This window comes from Eretmochelys imbricata, chromosome 4 (genome assembly GCF_965152235.1).
Source record: "Eretmochelys imbricata isolate rEreImb1 chromosome 4, rEreImb1.hap1, whole genome shotgun sequence".
Taxonomy (NCBI): domain Eukaryota; kingdom Metazoa; phylum Chordata; order Testudines; family Cheloniidae; genus Eretmochelys; species Eretmochelys imbricata.
In genome coordinates this window covers 72,141,909-72,157,224 of record NC_135575.1, presented here as the reverse complement: position 1 = coordinate 72,157,224, position 15,316 = coordinate 72,141,909, and the positions used below count along the sequence as shown (strand labels likewise).

Here is a 15,316-nt window from a genome sequence, read left to right as displayed (position 1 = left end):
AATATCTCAAAGTGCTTTACAAGTACCAATAACTAAATCCTGCAAACACCAAAACATGTGTATAACTTTAATCTTGTGAGTAATCCCATTGATTGTAATGGAACCACTTACCTGAGTGAATTACACACAAGTTTAAGCATTTGCATGATCAGGCAATGGACTCACAAGTCCCTTGAGAGTCAGACATGCACTTAAGATTCCCTCATTTACTGCCAAAATACAGACACCTCTTGAGTGGAGCCCAGCAATTACTTAATAACACAGTGAAACTATGCAAAAGTTCAGGAACAAATGAAAAAGAATGCTGTAGCAAGTGAAGATATGAACACTGTCCTCACTGACCTAAAAAGTTCCTTATTCAATCAAAGTTGCTTACTTCTGCATTATATTTCTTAAATTTCAGTCTATTGTGTTTTTACTGTACAAGCACCTTTTGCAAATTTAAGGCCCAACTTCACCACCTTTAGCTATGTTGAGTAATGCAATTACTACATGAATAGTTCCATTGAAACCAATGAGACTCTTTGTGAGTAAAGTGCTACTCAACATGAATAAAGGGACAGAATCACGCCCTTAAATATGTTATGGCCAGTGTTTCACTACTGTCTTATCAATGCCTTATCTTCTCAAAATGGCACTGGAGTTTTCGTAATAATATTACCATTTAGAGCTTACAATGCACTCTCCTGTCAGGTGTAATGGTGACCTATCACTATTCCCTTTAACTTTTCTAAATCTGTGCTTCTTTCCTACTACTCTGCTTTACACTTTTTCTCCAAATGGTCTAAGTGCATGGATTTGTTTAGCAGACATTCAGACCTTTATGGTCACCAAAAAATCAAGCTGGGTAATTAAAAGAAAACCTTCAAGGTGCATTCAGTATCTGATACTGGAGCCAAAATCTTAAGGGGAAAAAAAAGGTTTTCTTTGCATTGAGTATTGATACCTTGAGCAGAAGTTAATCTAGTGTATTCATCCTATTTACCTTTTTTCCTTTTAGCATAAAGGTTGTGAATTTTTTCTTCTGAAACACCTGACAACTGAAAAGCTGTGGAAAGTGGATTTCACTCACTTGCCTGATTTAAGTGATGATCTTTTGTGGAAGAATGTTGCATATTACTATGAAGTAGAAAATGAGCAAGGTACTACATTCATATTTGTTTCTTCACTTATTAGTTTTTAAACCTAATCTAGATTTTAATCTAACAATAAAACACTCAGCAGTTCATGTCAAATTAATTAATATTAGATTATGACATTGGGCATATACCTGAGCAAGTTGGACCTATGTAGGAGCATCTCTGGGATGCACTTTGACATACAGAGACACCATTGTCACAATTCCTCCCCTGCTTCTTCCTCATTCCTCAGGTAGATCAGTGGGTATGGTAGAAGATTACTATTGCCTATACCAGCAGTAAACTACTGTCCTTACCCCTATTCCCAGCCTCCTACACTGCTTCAGCTGCTTCAGCAAGTGAGTGATGGGTGTAGTCATGATTCAACCCATTCCCCTCTCTTTCTTGTCCACTCCCTGCCTGCCTGGTTCAGGGAAGGAATAAGAGGGCAAGTAGCTCTGCTTACTTCTAAATGCTTAAACATAAGGCTTGGTGTGCAAGGCTTGTGTGAATGTGTATTTCAAGTCGGCATTCTACCCACTGTTATTATTCTGTAACAGACATAACTGTGTTCTCTTTTGTCACTTTGATGTTGTGTCTTGTTCTGTATTTACAAAGGTCCTCAATTTTGCCACTCTTTTACTGAAGTGTGCAAAAAATTCAAGAAAGCTAGTTATAAAATAAATATTTTCTATCAAAATATTAGTTTCCACTTTACATTCCATTTTAGGATTAAACTTGGATATGGGGGAAAAAATTAAGAGAGAGTATGAATATCTGTGGAGTATCATATCAAAACTAGCTGGAAAGGATGATGATGGAAAGTCTTTGCCTCTGAGGAGAACTTCTACATCTTTTCTTAAAAAGAGAGCTTCACCAACTAAAGGTACCATAGTAACAATCTTCAAAGTTACACTATGTTATTATTTTAACTCATGATTTTAAAAATTGTATTTATTTAGGCTCTATTCTGCAGAGAATATGTGATTCCTCCATTAACAGAACAGTCTGCTTAATCTTTTGACATATTTCAAAGAAATCTTACTGCTTAGTGAAAACAACAATCTTTTAAAATATTCCTCCTTTAATAGGAGCTATTGAGTTGACCAAACTCTTGCCTACATTTCATCAGAGGCAACTAGTATGGAGGGTTTCATACATAGCTGGGCAAATACTTAAAAAAATTGATTGGGATTTTTAAATGAATTTGTTCTGACTATTCAGACCCTTTTTGAATTCACCTCTCACAAATGTTCTCACAAATTGGTTAACTGGCAGTCATGTTAACAGTCATGTCTGTGAAAATGATGATTTCAAAGAAACTGAATTTTGAATTAGGAAAGAAATAGTCACATAAGAAACATTATTTTAAGAACTAGGCCCATTCAGTTAGGGGGACAAAAAGCATCGTATGACCCACATATCCAAACAAAACCAGCTAACAAATCTAATCATTCTCGATATTCACAATGACCTGCCCCTAATTAATGAACTTGCAAAGTGTTATTCAGTCCTACGCAATCAAGAAAATTGCAGGATGACTGCAAACCGCTCATGAACAGAAGTAGTAAAATGTGTCAAATTATCTGCAACTAGTTATTTACCTATCTCTAGTTTCATCAGTTAGGAAGCAGAAGCTGGAGAGATCTGGGTAATCTGCAATTAGCAGATACACTAAGGATCACTGTAGCTAAGCCTTGTCTTCACTGCTTAAAAAAAAGTGTGTTTCTTACCCCAGGGTAACTAATGCATGTGAGCCATGCCAAGGTAAAAACACAGTGAAGATAAGTTTCTTTAGCTTTACTGTGTGGTAAACTAGGTGAGAGAAGAGGGAGGTGAGTGCTGACCTGTCCTGATCTCTTGAGATTCTTCCCAGCCCATTTCTATGATTTTATTATTATAGTTTACCTTGCTATAAAACTAATGTGCTTTATCTTCACTGTTTTTTTCTTGGGATAGCTCGCTCACATTCAGGCCTGCTGACAGTAATTCTGGCCCCCAGGCAGAACAGTGAATGGGCCCCCTGGAAAGGGATGGCTGAAGTTTTCGCACGGTGCTGCGCCTGCACTGGCTGGTGCCCAGAGAACTGTTGCCGGTTGCACTGATGGGTGCGTTCTTCTGGCATGTCCAGGGCTTCCACATGCCCACTTGTCTGCCTTCGCCGGCACCAACCTGGACCCGTAGGAGCCCTGAGGCCTACCCTGGCTATTTAAAAGGGCCTGGGGGCTCCCAGCTGTCACCGCCCCTACTGGTGTGATGGCTGTATTCCTTTTGTTTACAAGGGAGGTCTGTGTGACATTGTCTGCCATGCTCTACCCAGAATAATAGTGAAAGGATATAGTCCTGTTCATAGTATTTATTATTTTAAGTAACAGTAATAAGGAGAGTACAGAAAAGAATGGTCAGAGAGGAATGCACACATTCTCATTCACTTTTTCACCTTTGGAAATTGTAACACCACCACAATTAGATGCAACTGCAAGTCAGGATAAGAATCTTGGCAAATATTAAAAGACCTAGCAAGAAAGGAAAATAAATATGAATTGAAAGAAACAACTGTGAGAAATTAATTTGGAAAACAACAGGTAATTAATTCAAGCTACAGTTAAATTATTTACATTACATGTGTCGCAGCAAATAAGACACAAGCAACATAAATAAATTAGTACAAGTGGGGAGAGGACAGCCTACTTTAATGCTATATTAGGTTAAATTACAAGAACTGTTCTACTGGTTAAGTTTCAGTTTTTCTTTTGCCTTTCCTAGTATAAAGTTCCTTATAATTTTACTGATCGTTTATAAGTGACACATTCTGCTGTTTCTCTCTGTGCTCAGTCAAGTAAGATTGTAAATGACAGAGGCCAAAATTTTCAAACCTGAATGGCTAAAATTAGGCTCCTACATAAAAGTAGCCCAAAATGCTAAGCAGAACAAAGTGACTTGATTTTCAAAGGTGATGAGCATCTACAACTCCCATTTCAAACCAGGCCACTTTTATTTGGGAGCCTAAGTATGGATTTAAAAGCCTAATTTTCGATTCTTAGGTTTGAAAATTTTGGCTAGAAGGAATTAGTTCTGTGCATTACAGAACCTTCTGTTAGCTGGTTTCACAGAGCAATAATATTAATCAAAACTCTGCCTGGATATTTTATTCACTAAATCTGAGCTATCAGTATAGGCTTGAATGAAGGGCTTTGTGACTTTGCTTTACTGAAATTGCATTTGGACAGTATTTTAAGATGTTGATGCAAATATGTTACTGTAGCAAACTTTTGAAGAACTGTCTTTTTTTTTTTCAAATTGAAAAGAATCCAAGAATATTCCTAATCTAGGTCTGATACCCATGACATCTATGGTTGTGGATGAATTTGCTGGAGATATTTTAAGTAGCCTACCATTTTTAAAGAGGTATGTGTCTGTTTTACTTTTTTTTATTTTACTGAATATATATAAGATTAAATCATTAGGTATCGTGGTTTTGTCATGTTCTAGGAATTTTCATTGTGATGATGACTATTTTTGTTTTCATAATTTGGTATCAAACAACCCAGGCAACATTTTGAAAATATTAATTAAAATGTAGGAAGTTAAGAAGTAAAAACAGTGTGCATTAAAATGTAACAGCAAACAAACAAAAACATATTGGAAAAACAGAGTAGCCTGTCGTGGCATTTCTATATATTACAAGATGTTCTTGAGTGCTGTTCTCTCATAAACATGTACATGTGGGTTTCATGTATGTGTCTCTCTACCTCTCTCACACACCCACACCCCCTACCACCCACCAATTTATAATACACATCCAAAATCTCTGAAATGAAGACCATGATTAACAATTCTGCTCTTGAGGCATAATGGAACTTTCTACGATAAGGGTACAGCTTGTCTGTGCAGAAGATGGAGCTTTCACAGGGACTGAGCTGAAACTATGGAATGAATTTCCACAGGAACTAAGGACCATCAGAAACCTCACCACCTTCCACTCCAAGTACAAGACACATTTCTTTGAACTGCCTTCTCTGCTATAAACACATAGCAGTGTGTACATTGCTCCCCCCTCCAAACTCTCCAAACCACAAACAATGTCCCTCCAAACCTTTCCAAAACAAATCACTACATTGCACACACAAATTTCCCTCGGTGGAGACCATATGAGAGAGAGAGAGCAAATCACAAGTGACAAATGTTAGTCACATCACTTAACACACTACTGGAAGGTGCCCAGATACTATAGTGATATGTGCAATATAACAACTGATATAGAATAGAACCATATTATTAAAATGTTACACACAATAGGACCACAATCCTCCATTCTCTGACCACCCAAGACACCCACTGAATTCAGCCTGGGTTCAGAGTGCCAAATCAGGTTGCCAGTGTGAACCACATTGGGAGCTTTGGCTTGTTGATTAGACTTGCTCCCAAGAAGGTACTGTAGACCATGTCAGCTGCCAAAATCATGTCTATACTTGGACTCCCATTGCTACAAACATCAGCTCTTTTAAACCAGAGTTAGCAACAAGGGGAACATTTTCTAAATATAGACAGACCCTGAGACCACCTGGGATGGGAAAGAGCCAGTTAGGTGGTATGTAACGATTTACTATGGCACTGGGGTGAATTTCACTCATAAGAGGTATATGACATCACCCCAAATGTTTTCTAAGGTAAGTATTCAGTTGTTGATTAAAGTGAGCAGATGGTTATGTATCTTTGCTTAATTGAAACTACAGAATTAAATCCTGGCCCCACTGAAGTCATTGGGAGTTTTTCCTTAACTTCACCAGGGCTGGATTTTTACCTACAGACTCTAAATATTTTATACGTTTACAATTGCATTTTCATAATTTTATATTATTCCATGTAGGTTCTATCAGACCAGCAAACTACTGATGTGACATATATTTTAAAACCTTTATTTCTGAAAATAATTAATTATATTATAAATAGTATTCATTATCAGTGTTGTGTCTTTTGTTGTTAGTGATGACTCTGCTGTTACTTCACTTATTAAACAAAAAGAATTTGATGAAATTCGACATTGGCATTCAGGAAAGCTTCTCAGTGATGATTATGACAGAACAAAGTCCAGTTCTCAAAGTAAGACCCTATTCTGTTAAACCCTATTCAGATAAAGCTAAAGTATTATCAGTGTGGGTAGTTTTATAGTTTCAGAAAATGATTTCAAAGTTGCACTAATTTAATGAAACAATGTGTATTGGGGTAGAGATAGTCTTTTCGGTGTGTGTAGTACCTAGCCCAATAGGGTTCCAGTCCTTGATTGGGGGACACAGGTGCTATTGTAATACAAATAGCGATAATTAATATAAAAAAGCAACTTGGGTCTGGAATAATGTTTTCTCCATTTAGAAATAATGGGAATTGCTGAGATTATTTTAGCAGGACTACTCACATGCCTAAAGTTAAACATGTCTGTAATTGTTTGCAGGATCAATGCCATAGTTAATGAACACTCGCAAAAGTGAAAAGTAGCCATTTCACAAAACTGTACATATTAGAAATAAAGCAACAGTTAAACAGTTTTCCTTTTCATATACTAAGCAATCAATATTTGATGGACAAGATTTATTATTTTTTTCATGAAAGGTCATCATTGTGTAGGGCAGGCTTTGATTCACTGTTCTGTAGTACAATTCCATAGCATGTTAATAATATCACTTTTTCTTCCTTTTTTTGTTTCTGTTATGCTGAATAATTATTCTGAGTTTATCAAAATTTAAGGCTAAATTATTCCTGCCCCTGCATGGGTGTGCTAGAGAGGAGGTCTCACTGGAATATTGTGTCCAGTTCTGGGCACCACATTTCAGGAAAGATGTGGACAAATTGAAGGAAGTCCAGAGAAGAGCAACAAAAATGATTAAAGGTCTAGAAAACATGACCTGTGAGGATAGATTGAATAAATTGGATTTGTTTAGTCTGGAGAAGAGAAGACTGAGAGGGGACATGATAACAGTTTTCAAGGGAGAAAAATTGTCTTCTTAACCTCTAAGGATAGGACAAGAAACAATGGGCTTAAATTGCAGCAAGGGAGGTTTAGGTTGGACATTAGGAAAAACTTGCCAATTGTCAGGGTAGTTAAGCACTGGAATAAATTGCCCAGGGAGGTTGTGGAATCTCCGTCAGTGGAGATTTTTAAGAGTAGGTTGGACAAGCACCTGTGAGGGATGGTTTAGATAATACTTAGTCCTGCCATGAGTGCAGGGGACTGAACAAGAAAACCTCTTGAGGTCCCCTCCAGTCCTGTGATTCTATGATCTCCACTCAACATCAGACTTGTAGCTCCGTGGGGGAGAGAGGAGAGAGCAATGAGTGCTGCTGCTTCACACCCAAGCTCCCCTGAGCCTGTGAATGGCCTGTTTCCTTCCTGAATTCTCCTGAAGCAAACTTCAGAGGAGGGAGTCTGTCCACTCACAGCCTTCTGAGGTCTTCTTGTAATCAACCAACTCACAGGTTGGCAAATTGTGACTTAAGAGTGATGATATTCTAGGCCTGTATTGGCAAACATGACATTACAACAGAGCCTTGGTACTTCTTACATGGCCCATACCTTTATTGTGGCCCTGCTGCTGCTCTGAAATACTGAATAATTTAAAAACAAATCTCCATTGAAACCATCTATTTCTAAACAGCGTCTTCAGTTCTCTCTCTCTGGCAGTTCCAAAGAGCTGCTACTGTGGTTTGCAGAGAATTGCACCAAATGGCATGACATTACAAAGCACTTTTGCATTGGAAGACAAAGCCTTCATGCCTCACAGTACAAAAACTGAAAGGAAGGGCAGTATATAGGCAAGGAGGTAAGGGATATAAAAAGCATGTATGTGTGTGTAACATCATTTGTGTATTTTGAAGCAATGGGCAAAGATCCATGGGCCCTTCGAAGCAATCAAAAGTTGCAGTCTTTTCTACGCTTTTATGGATCATCACTGGAAGGCAACATTTCAAAAACAATTGTAACCCAACTGGATACTCCAAAGAAGGCTTATTCTGACATGAAGAACAGCAAAAAAATTAATGTAAGATCTGTGAAGTATCTCCATAAGATCAGAATGATTGTTTTATGCATGTATTGCACAGTAGTGATTTTTTAATTTTGCTTTAAACCATCTAGTACAGGAATTTCTACCATTCTTTTTCTGCTATTGTAAGGGTTCTGATTTGGGATATCCATCTTTTCAGTAATTAGGGCATCTAGATTTTCTCTCATTTCTTACTGAAGGAGTTCCCTCCTGCCTCATTTCTCCATTCACCCTTCCATTTTATTAATGGCACAATCTGGGTCCCACTGCAATCAGCGTGAGCTTGGCTGTTGATTTCCCAATCCTGCACTGAGCTCTGTCTAGGTAGATCCCCTCTCCTTGTGTGAAGATCACTGCAGAATAAGGGACTAAGTCAATAATTGGTAAGGGAAGACAAATTTTTGTCTTATTGAAGAGATTATTTTACACTGTCAGATTGCTGCTCTCTGCAAAGGCTATGTAGGTTTATAACTGTAAGTAGACAGATCCATTGATCACCTCAGAATCAAATCAGATTAACATTTATCTCACAGGAAGTGCTTGCAATAGGGAAAATTAGTATTGTTTGTACAAGAAATCACACAACCAGGACAAGAAGTGATGGCTATATTGATATCAAAAATTTGAATGTAGTAGATAGCGGACACTGGAGAGGAGGTGGCTTGAACAGCTAAAGGATATGAGTGGGTTACTGGAATTGTATTAGTATGTTGTAGATTTTATTCTGTTACAATATTGTTCATTCTAAACATTGTAAAGCTCCTAGAGCTCTGGATAGGGTTGCCAGCTGTCCGGTTTTCGAACGGAACGCCCGGTTGAAAGGGGACCCTGGAGGCTCCGTTCAGCACTGCTCACTGGGCTGTTAGAAGTCTGGTTGGCCACCCACAGAAGGGCAGGCAGGGTGCCTGCCTGGCTCCCAGGAAGAGGGATCTCCCCCTGGCTCCTAGGCATAGGGATGTCCACAGGGGCTCTGCGGGTTGCCCCTGCCCCGCGTGTCCCCAGCTCCATAGCTTCCATTGGCCAGGAACCGTGGGACTGCAGGGACTGGCGCCTGCAGGCAGGGGCAGAGCACAGAGCCCCTGGCCCCTCCACTTAGGACCAGGACATGTTGGCCGCTTCCAAGAGCCACCCGAGGTAAGTGCTGCTTGGCCGGAGCCCACACCCTTCATCCCCTCTAACACCCGTACCCCTGCACCCCAAACCCCACAACTCCAGCCCCACCCCAGAGCCTTCAACCCCACCTGGAGCCCTCACCCCCTCTTGCAACCTCTGCCTAGCCTGGTGAAAATGAGCGAGTGAGTGAGGGTGGGGGGATGGAGTGAGCAGGGGTGGGGTCTCGGAGAAGGGGCAGGGCCTTGGGGCAGAGACAGAGCAAGGGTGTTGTAAATAGAAAGTTGGCAACCCTCGCTCTGGATAGATGTTGGCAAAAATGTGAATTAATAAGATACTATTGTTTTAAAAAATATTTAGTAGCAGAGTTGGAAAGAGTGGCAGGCACAGGGCTGGGGAGGGTGTCTAGCGCGAGGTGTTGGAGTGCTCTTCTGTACACGTTTATTTAGTGGTCAGTAGGCCTGTGGGGCATACCTGCCTACAATGAAGAACTTGTGCAGCCTACAGACAGAATTCAACACTTTCAGCACTGAACCAAGACTGGTCTTTTCTTTACAGACAATCACATATTTATTAAGATGTAGCTGCACTGACTTCAGTGGAACTAGGCCCATTTATACCAACTGAGAATCTGGCCCCCAATCTTTAAATAATAACTTCAGGTGAAATTCTGACTCCACAAAGCCAATAGAGAAACTCCCACTGCCTTCACTGGGGCCAGGATTACCCACAGGGCCTAGTTTTGTAATCTCTGCAGTAACAAAAAGTGCACTAAGACCGAGATTGTGATGAGTGCAGGTAAATTTATATCTAAAAGTGAATGACATAGTTTGTAATCAAATACAGTTCAGAGACAGCAAAGTAAAAATGTTGACTACTCTTTGCCCTGCCTTGCTACTTTGGAGCATGAATCTGCAATCTTTGCATTGAGTAGTGCTTTACACACAAGAGTAATCCTGTGGTCTACAGCTGGAAGATGGCAATTGTGGTGCGATTTTATTGCCTTGCACCTTGCATAGTTTTCTACACCTGTGAAAAATGGGTATAATATATTACTATTCTGATCTGTTAGCATTACATTCTCTTTCCTTCAATGGAAACACTCTTAGATTGCAAATTTTTTAAAGCAGGAGTCATCTTTTGTATCTATCTATCTATCTATCTATCTATCTATCTATCTATCTATCTATGTACACTGGCTAGAAAAACATGGTTCCAAACCCAGGATTAGGGCCTCTAAGTGCTATTTCAATACAAATAAATAAATAACTACATAAATTACAAAACAGCTGAGAATCAAACAGTGTATTTGGTGTTCATGGCAATTGAAATACTAGTATTTATCCACGTATATTAACTGTTAAAATAACTTTAAAAATCATAGTTGTGACATAATGTGAAGAAAATACCCATCAGATAAAGTTATTGTCACTATCACAAGACATATTCAGTAACCAGAGTAAAAAATCATGGAACTTCCCTTAGTCCACTGACTATTGAATTATTTTGAAGATATTTTTTATAAAAGCCAATTTATAGATGAATAATGAGCAATAAGTATTTTTAAACAGTGAGTTACTTAGTGATGCTCACACGTCAATCTTTGTTACATTAGATTACTTGTAAGACATTAGCATTTGTTCTTTAAAATTTCACAAAAGTGTAAAATTTTATGTATGTAGTATATTAATTTTATTGGCAGAAGACCAAAGCAGAAATAATTATTGAGGAAAACCAAAAGAGAATGAAAGCTGAAGAGGAAAGAAAAGAACAGAAACAATGGCATGCTCTTTCCATTGAAAAGCTAATACAAGAGAATTTTAACTCTGGAATAAGTAAACTAGAGGATTTTCTCAAGAAGTGTCAAAGTAATTCTGTGAAATGTACTGCAGAAATGGCAGGATTGAATACTTGCTTTGAAGTGTGGATAGAACAATGCAAAGACCAAGGTATGTGAAAGTATGCTTGGGTCTTTTTTGGAGGGGTTGGCAGTCATTATTTAACTGTAACAAGACTGCAGAAGAAAATCCTAATAAACTTTACCTGTTGTAGTACTATTGGGTTTTTATTTTAAGAGCACATGGCTAGCTGGTATAAGTGTTCAGGGGAGGGGAGTGCAAAGGACCCTGCCTGTCACCCACATGCCTCCAGCACAAGAAATATGTGCAACTGGAGTATCCTTCAGGGGATTTGTCTGTCTATGGAGAAGGGAGTATGTACCTGCCTTTGGTATCTTAGCTGATCATTTTGGTTTCTTTTGTGTACTGTAATAAGAAAAGGAGTACTTGTGGCACCTTAGAGACTAACCAATTTATTTGAGCATGAGCTTTCGAGCTGTAGCTCACGAAAGCTCATGCTCAAATAAATTGGTTAGTCTCTAAGATGCCACAAGTACTCCTTTTCTTTTTGCGAATACAGACTAACACGGCTGTTACTCTGTACTGTAATAGTTTTCCATAATCGGGGTATTCCAGATTTTGTTAAAACAGTTTTGTAACACAGGGCAAAGGATCACCAGTTGGCAGCTGCTTCCAGTTGGATAATGACACAAAGGAATTGTATTCGTTTTGAGGTTTTGTGTACCATGTCAGGTCTGTGGAATTCTATGCGAAGTAGAGCAAGGCTGACTTTCACAGTAATCTGTATATAGATTCATAGATACTGAGGTCAGAAGGGACCATTATGATCATCTAGTCTGACCTCCTGCACAATGCAGGCCACAGAATCTCACCCACCCACTCCTGCAATATCCGGGGTCTGTGTTATAAAGTGGAATATTTCATGGCATACGTAGCGGAATATCTTATGCCAGAGTCTGAGAATCAAAGGGAAAATCAGCCACAAAGAAGTCTTTGGTTTTGCCATTAGTTTTTTGTTTTAAGGTAATTCATATGAAAAGAGACATTTTGGCACTCTCTCTCTCTGGCAAAGTTAATTTATACTAAAATAAAGAACCTATCAATCTTAATTATTTTTTTTATGAATTACAAACTAATCATATACAACTACAGTGCATGCAAATTACATGGTCCAACTAAGAAATCCTTTAAATTCCTTAAGAACACAGGTCAAACTGCAAAACAAATATGAACACAACTTCCACATTCACTTCTGAATATGTTTTGCAATATAAAATCATTCTGACAAGTACATTAGGTCCTTACACTAACTTTTATACAAGCATGTATATTGTTTTTCACTGTCATCAATAGAGTTTGATCACACACATCCACACCTTTTCCATTTCAGGTTTACATGCAATTGGTGAGAATTATCATAAAGTTATCCTCTCTGTGGCCCAGCTCATACAGGGAGCTATAACACATATCTTACCAGTTTTGTAAGACCACAACAGAATACTGAACATCTAGATTTTTGGTTTCTCTCCTTGGTTCTGGGAGCAGATTGTGATGTAGTAATTACAGGCAGCAAAGCTACATGTAACACCATCCCTCTGTAGGTCATCTGTGGGGACTGATACTGGGACCTCTGAATGTAAAAAGCGGGAGCCACTATTATTTGACCTAAAGAACCATATTGCTTAGCACAGGGGTTCTCAAACTAGGGGGCGCGACCGGGGAGTCGTGAGGTTATTACATGGGGCGTTGCGAGCTGTCAGGCTCCACCCCAAACCCGCTTTGCCTCCAGCATTTATAATGGTGTTAAATATATACAAATGTGTTTTTAATTTATAAGGGGGGGGGATTGCACTCAGAGGCTTGCTATGTGAAAGGAGTCACCAGTACTAAAGGTTGAGAACCACTGTCTTAGAACCCTATAGCCAAGTAGTAAATTTAAATATGCAGGCAGCTGCTAAAGGCTGACAGAGAGCAACACTGCATTCATAAGGGGGAAGAGTTTAGACAAACACCTAATTTGACATATCACTTTTAAAAGACTATGTGGCAAAATAGAAGAGCTTTGGCTCTGTTATATAGTAGTGACCTGGGTCACTAGTAGTAATGATATAGTAGTGACCTGGCTTCTAATTCCAGCTCTCTCTGAAATGCCCTTGTGCAGTCTCTGTTACTTTTTTCTGTTTAATGCACGAATGATAATAACCACTCAGCGTACAAAGCCTTGGTTCATAGTAAGGACTGCAAAAGTACAGAAATATTTTCAGTGCAGTAGCTGGGACTAGAACTCATGGTCTCTGGCCTTGTAGGTTAGCATAGCATTTACTAGGCTAATCAAACACTCTCAACTTGCTTCCTAAAAATTGTGTGATGGCTGTAACTTTTCATGCCATTGTGAAACTACATGCAGCCAGAACCCAAACAATGATTTCCATGAGCAGTTTGTGAGAGCTGGCAAAACTGATGTAGTAAGTGACAGGGGAAAAGGAAGAATACCAACATTTTGGGAGGATCATCATGGAAAACACCTGTGTTTATGGTAACATCAAACCAATGTATCAGAACCCTGTTCTCCACTCTCCAGCTCCTATTCTTCTATCCCATGGTGTGGATTCTAAACTCCAAATACACTGCAGTATCATATCCCCCTGTCATTTAATGCAAGTACTGGACACCAGAAGAATATATTTTAAAGTAATACAGATGTTCTAAAATGGCAATGAGGTGTAAACAGAAAAGGATTAAAAAAAAAAAGTCCAAACCACCACCTACATGCACTGGCCATGAAGGGAGGCATATGTGTAAAGCATCAGAGCATATTTATTATTTTGTGTATTTTGATTTATACATAACATTTAAATGCACCTATCCAGAGCTCTAGACAAGCCAAGTAATACAAGCCAGGTAATACAAACAAAAATAAATGTAGTTTCCTCCCGCAGTTGATCCCCTGAAAAAAGAAAACACTCTAGCCATAGATCCCAGCTCCCAATGCCCAAATCTCAGCAATCAGTTCACATATAGCTGCATAAAAATGTGGGAAGAGATGGGTCTTGCAACATGTCCTGAAGGTCCATAGAGTTGAACTATTTTGGATGTAACTCTCAACACACAACCTGGGATTAAAATAAATCATAAACTGTCTGCAACAGTAACCCTTGGTAGGACTGCTTCTTGGCTAGTCATTTTCATCCTGTTGTAACCCAGAAAATCTCTACAATGAGGCTTTATGTTAATGGCTTTTATTGGGAGCTTGCTGCTGCAGGGCTTTCCAAGCTGACATCAAAATCAGAATCGTTGCACATGGTCCCATAGGATACAACTACACTGCAATAAAAGAGCTGCAGCACACCCGTGGCTGGCCTGGGTCAGCTGACTTGGGCTTGCAGGTCTCAGGCTGTGGGGCTAAAAATTGTAGTGTTGATGTTTGGGCTCAAGCTGGAGCCTGAGATCTGAGACCTTCCCTCTTTGCACAGAGCCTGTGCAGCTGTGAGGGTCATTTGGCCCTTGTGTGGAGGGTTTAAGATTATCAATATAGTGGTTTGAGATTATCAATATAGCTGAATATTTTGTTTTTCAAGGAAAGAAAGTGAAAGATATAAATGCAGCTGTTGAAGTAATGAGAAGAATCCATTCCTTGCTGGAAAAATATAAAGATGTAATGGAGAAGACAGATTATCAAAAGATTGTCAGATGTCTTAGATACTTTGGATTTGACAATTTAGCATGTACTTTAGATTCTTCCCAGGTAATGCGTGTTTCACAACTGTACTATTCTACATGCATATAACTTAATCTCTGCTATAGTTCTTGTCATACAATTTTTATTGTTTTTTTTTCAAAATATCTACAATTGCATACAAAAAACCTACGTTACAAGAATATTATTTAGATTGCAAAGTCAAGCACTTGAAATGTAAGAGATACCAGATTTGTGATTGCCTAGGCAATTTTATTTCTTCCTCGTTGTATGTACATCTTGTGCAACTAAGTAAGGAAGAGGCCCTGTGGGAAAAAATATGTGATCATGTCGAGGCTGCATGGTGCAATATATGAACAATAGGGCCAAATTAAGATTGCACAGGCAACTGTAAATCTGTCATTTCCTAACTTTCAAGTGCTAATTTGCCACCCACATAATGTTGTTTAAACAAAGTTTGATTTTTTAAATATTATTTCCAAAGTGTATTTT

The 15,316-nt window shown here is 38.8% G+C and overlaps 1 protein-coding gene across 1 annotated transcript in view; it reads left to right on the top strand.

Moving 5' to 3' along the window:
• The window catches only part of LOC144263584 (putative ATP-dependent RNA helicase DDX60), a 71,671-nt gene that overhangs the window by 18,306 nt on the left and 38,049 nt on the right, over positions 1-15,316 (top strand). The window contains exons 9-15 of the mRNA XM_077814508.1: positions 1,001-1,142; positions 1,849-2,004; positions 4,427-4,526; positions 6,106-6,221; positions 7,992-8,155; positions 10,971-11,217; positions 14,706-14,872. Coding sequence (XP_077670634.1) covers positions 1,001-1,142; positions 1,849-2,004; positions 4,427-4,526; positions 6,106-6,221; positions 7,992-8,155; positions 10,971-11,217; positions 14,706-14,872 — 1,092 coding nt within the window. The remainder of the gene's footprint in view (positions 1-1,000; positions 1,143-1,848; positions 2,005-4,426; positions 4,527-6,105; positions 6,222-7,991; positions 8,156-10,970; positions 11,218-14,705; positions 14,873-15,316) is intronic.